The sequence below is a fragment of the Manacus vitellinus genome, unplaced genomic scaffold (genome assembly GCF_001715985.3).
Source record: "Manacus vitellinus isolate BGI_N305 unplaced genomic scaffold, ASM171598v3 scaffold_256_pilon, whole genome shotgun sequence".
NCBI classification, from domain to species: Eukaryota; Metazoa; Chordata; class Aves; order Passeriformes; family Pipridae; genus Manacus; species Manacus vitellinus.
In genome coordinates this window covers 1-1,000 of record NW_021939853.1, presented here as the reverse complement: position 1 = coordinate 1,000, position 1,000 = coordinate 1, and the positions used below count along the sequence as shown (strand labels likewise).

General features: G+C 67.3%; 1 protein-coding gene across 1 annotated transcript; it reads right to left on the bottom strand.

Annotated features, from left to right (window-relative positions):
• Positions 1 to 12: 12 nt before the first annotated feature.
• Positions 13 to 974, bottom strand: LOC115307526 (calmodulin-binding transcription activator 2-like). The gene is made up of 3 exons (XM_029960157.1): positions 592 to 974; positions 392 to 466; positions 13 to 219 (listed from the first exon to the last, which is right to left on the bottom strand). The coding sequence occupies exons 1-3, from the start codon at positions 714 to 716 to the stop codon at positions 156 to 158; spliced, it is 264 nt and encodes an 87-aa protein (XP_029816017.1). The 5' UTR covers positions 717 to 974; the 3' UTR covers positions 13 to 155.
• Positions 975 to 1,000: the final 26 nt, after the last annotated feature.

The window sequence follows — 1,000 nt, the reverse complement described above, 5'->3', positions numbered from 1 at the left end:
GCTCTGCCCCCCCTTCCCCTCCCCACGGGCCCCCTGGGAGACCCGGACACACGGCAAAGCCTGGGGGGGGCCAGGGAGGGGAGCCCCCCTGTTGCCTGGGTCCCCTGTGGTGGGGGGGGTGGAGCCCCCCCATGCCTGGGTCCCCCGTGGGGGGGTCACGAGGCCAGGCCCCGCGTCTGTAAACTGTCCACCTCCTTGTTCTGCTTCAGCTCCTCCATCCTGGGGAAGGGAACATGAGGTTGGGGGAGTCAGGCTCTACTAAGGGTCTCCCCCACAGTGTCACCTGTCCCCAGGCTCTCTAGAGTGTCACCTGTGTCCACCCACACCCGTGACACCCCTCAGCCCCATGTCCTCCCACTCCATGTCCCTTTGTCCCCCCATGTTCCCGCACCGGTGGCGGCAGCGCCGCAGGAACCTCATGATCTTCCGGGCCGCCTGGTCCTGCTTGAGGGTGAGGAAGGTGTTCCTGGGGAAAAAGGGAGAGGAGGGTGAGGACCCCTCTGTCCCCAGTGCCTGGTGTCCCCAGACGCCAACGCCCCAGTCCCCAGTGCCCCCAGTGTCCCCAGTCCCTCCGGTTCCCCCAGTCCCCACCGGTGCTGCCGGAGGCTGCGGAAGCGCTGCTGGATGAGCACGGCCGCGCGCCGGCGCCGCTGGAACCGCTTCTGCTCCGCGTAGCTCCGGAACTTGCTCTGGATCAGGATGGCGGCCTGCGTCATCCGCTGGAACAGGGCAAACTGGGGGGGACACGGGACAGCCCTCAGCACCCACGGGGCACCCCGGGGTCACAGCACCCCGAACAGGGACTCCAATGTCACCTCAATGTCACAGCACCCCAGTCAGGACCTGTGTCACCCCGGTGTCACAGCACTCCAGACGGATCTCAATACCACAGCACCCCCAAACAGGGACCCCGGTGTCACCCCACTGTCACGGGGCCCCCAGACAAGGACCCTAATGTCCAGGTGCTCTCCCAACATCCAGGTACCCCCCCCGAGCTCCC

Coding starts and splice junctions, on each gene's coding strand:
- LOC115307526 (XM_029960157.1), bottom strand. CDS start 716: ATGACGCAGGCCGCCATCCTGATCCAGAGCAAGTTCCGGAGCTACGCG. Junction 467..591: donor CGCAGCCTCCGGCAGCACCG/GTGGGGACTGGG, acceptor CTTTTTCCCCAG/GAACACCTTCCTCACCCTCA. Junction 220..391: donor CTGCGGCGCTGCCGCCACCG/GTGCGGGAACAT, acceptor TCCCTTCCCCAG/GATGGAGGAGCTGAAGCAGA.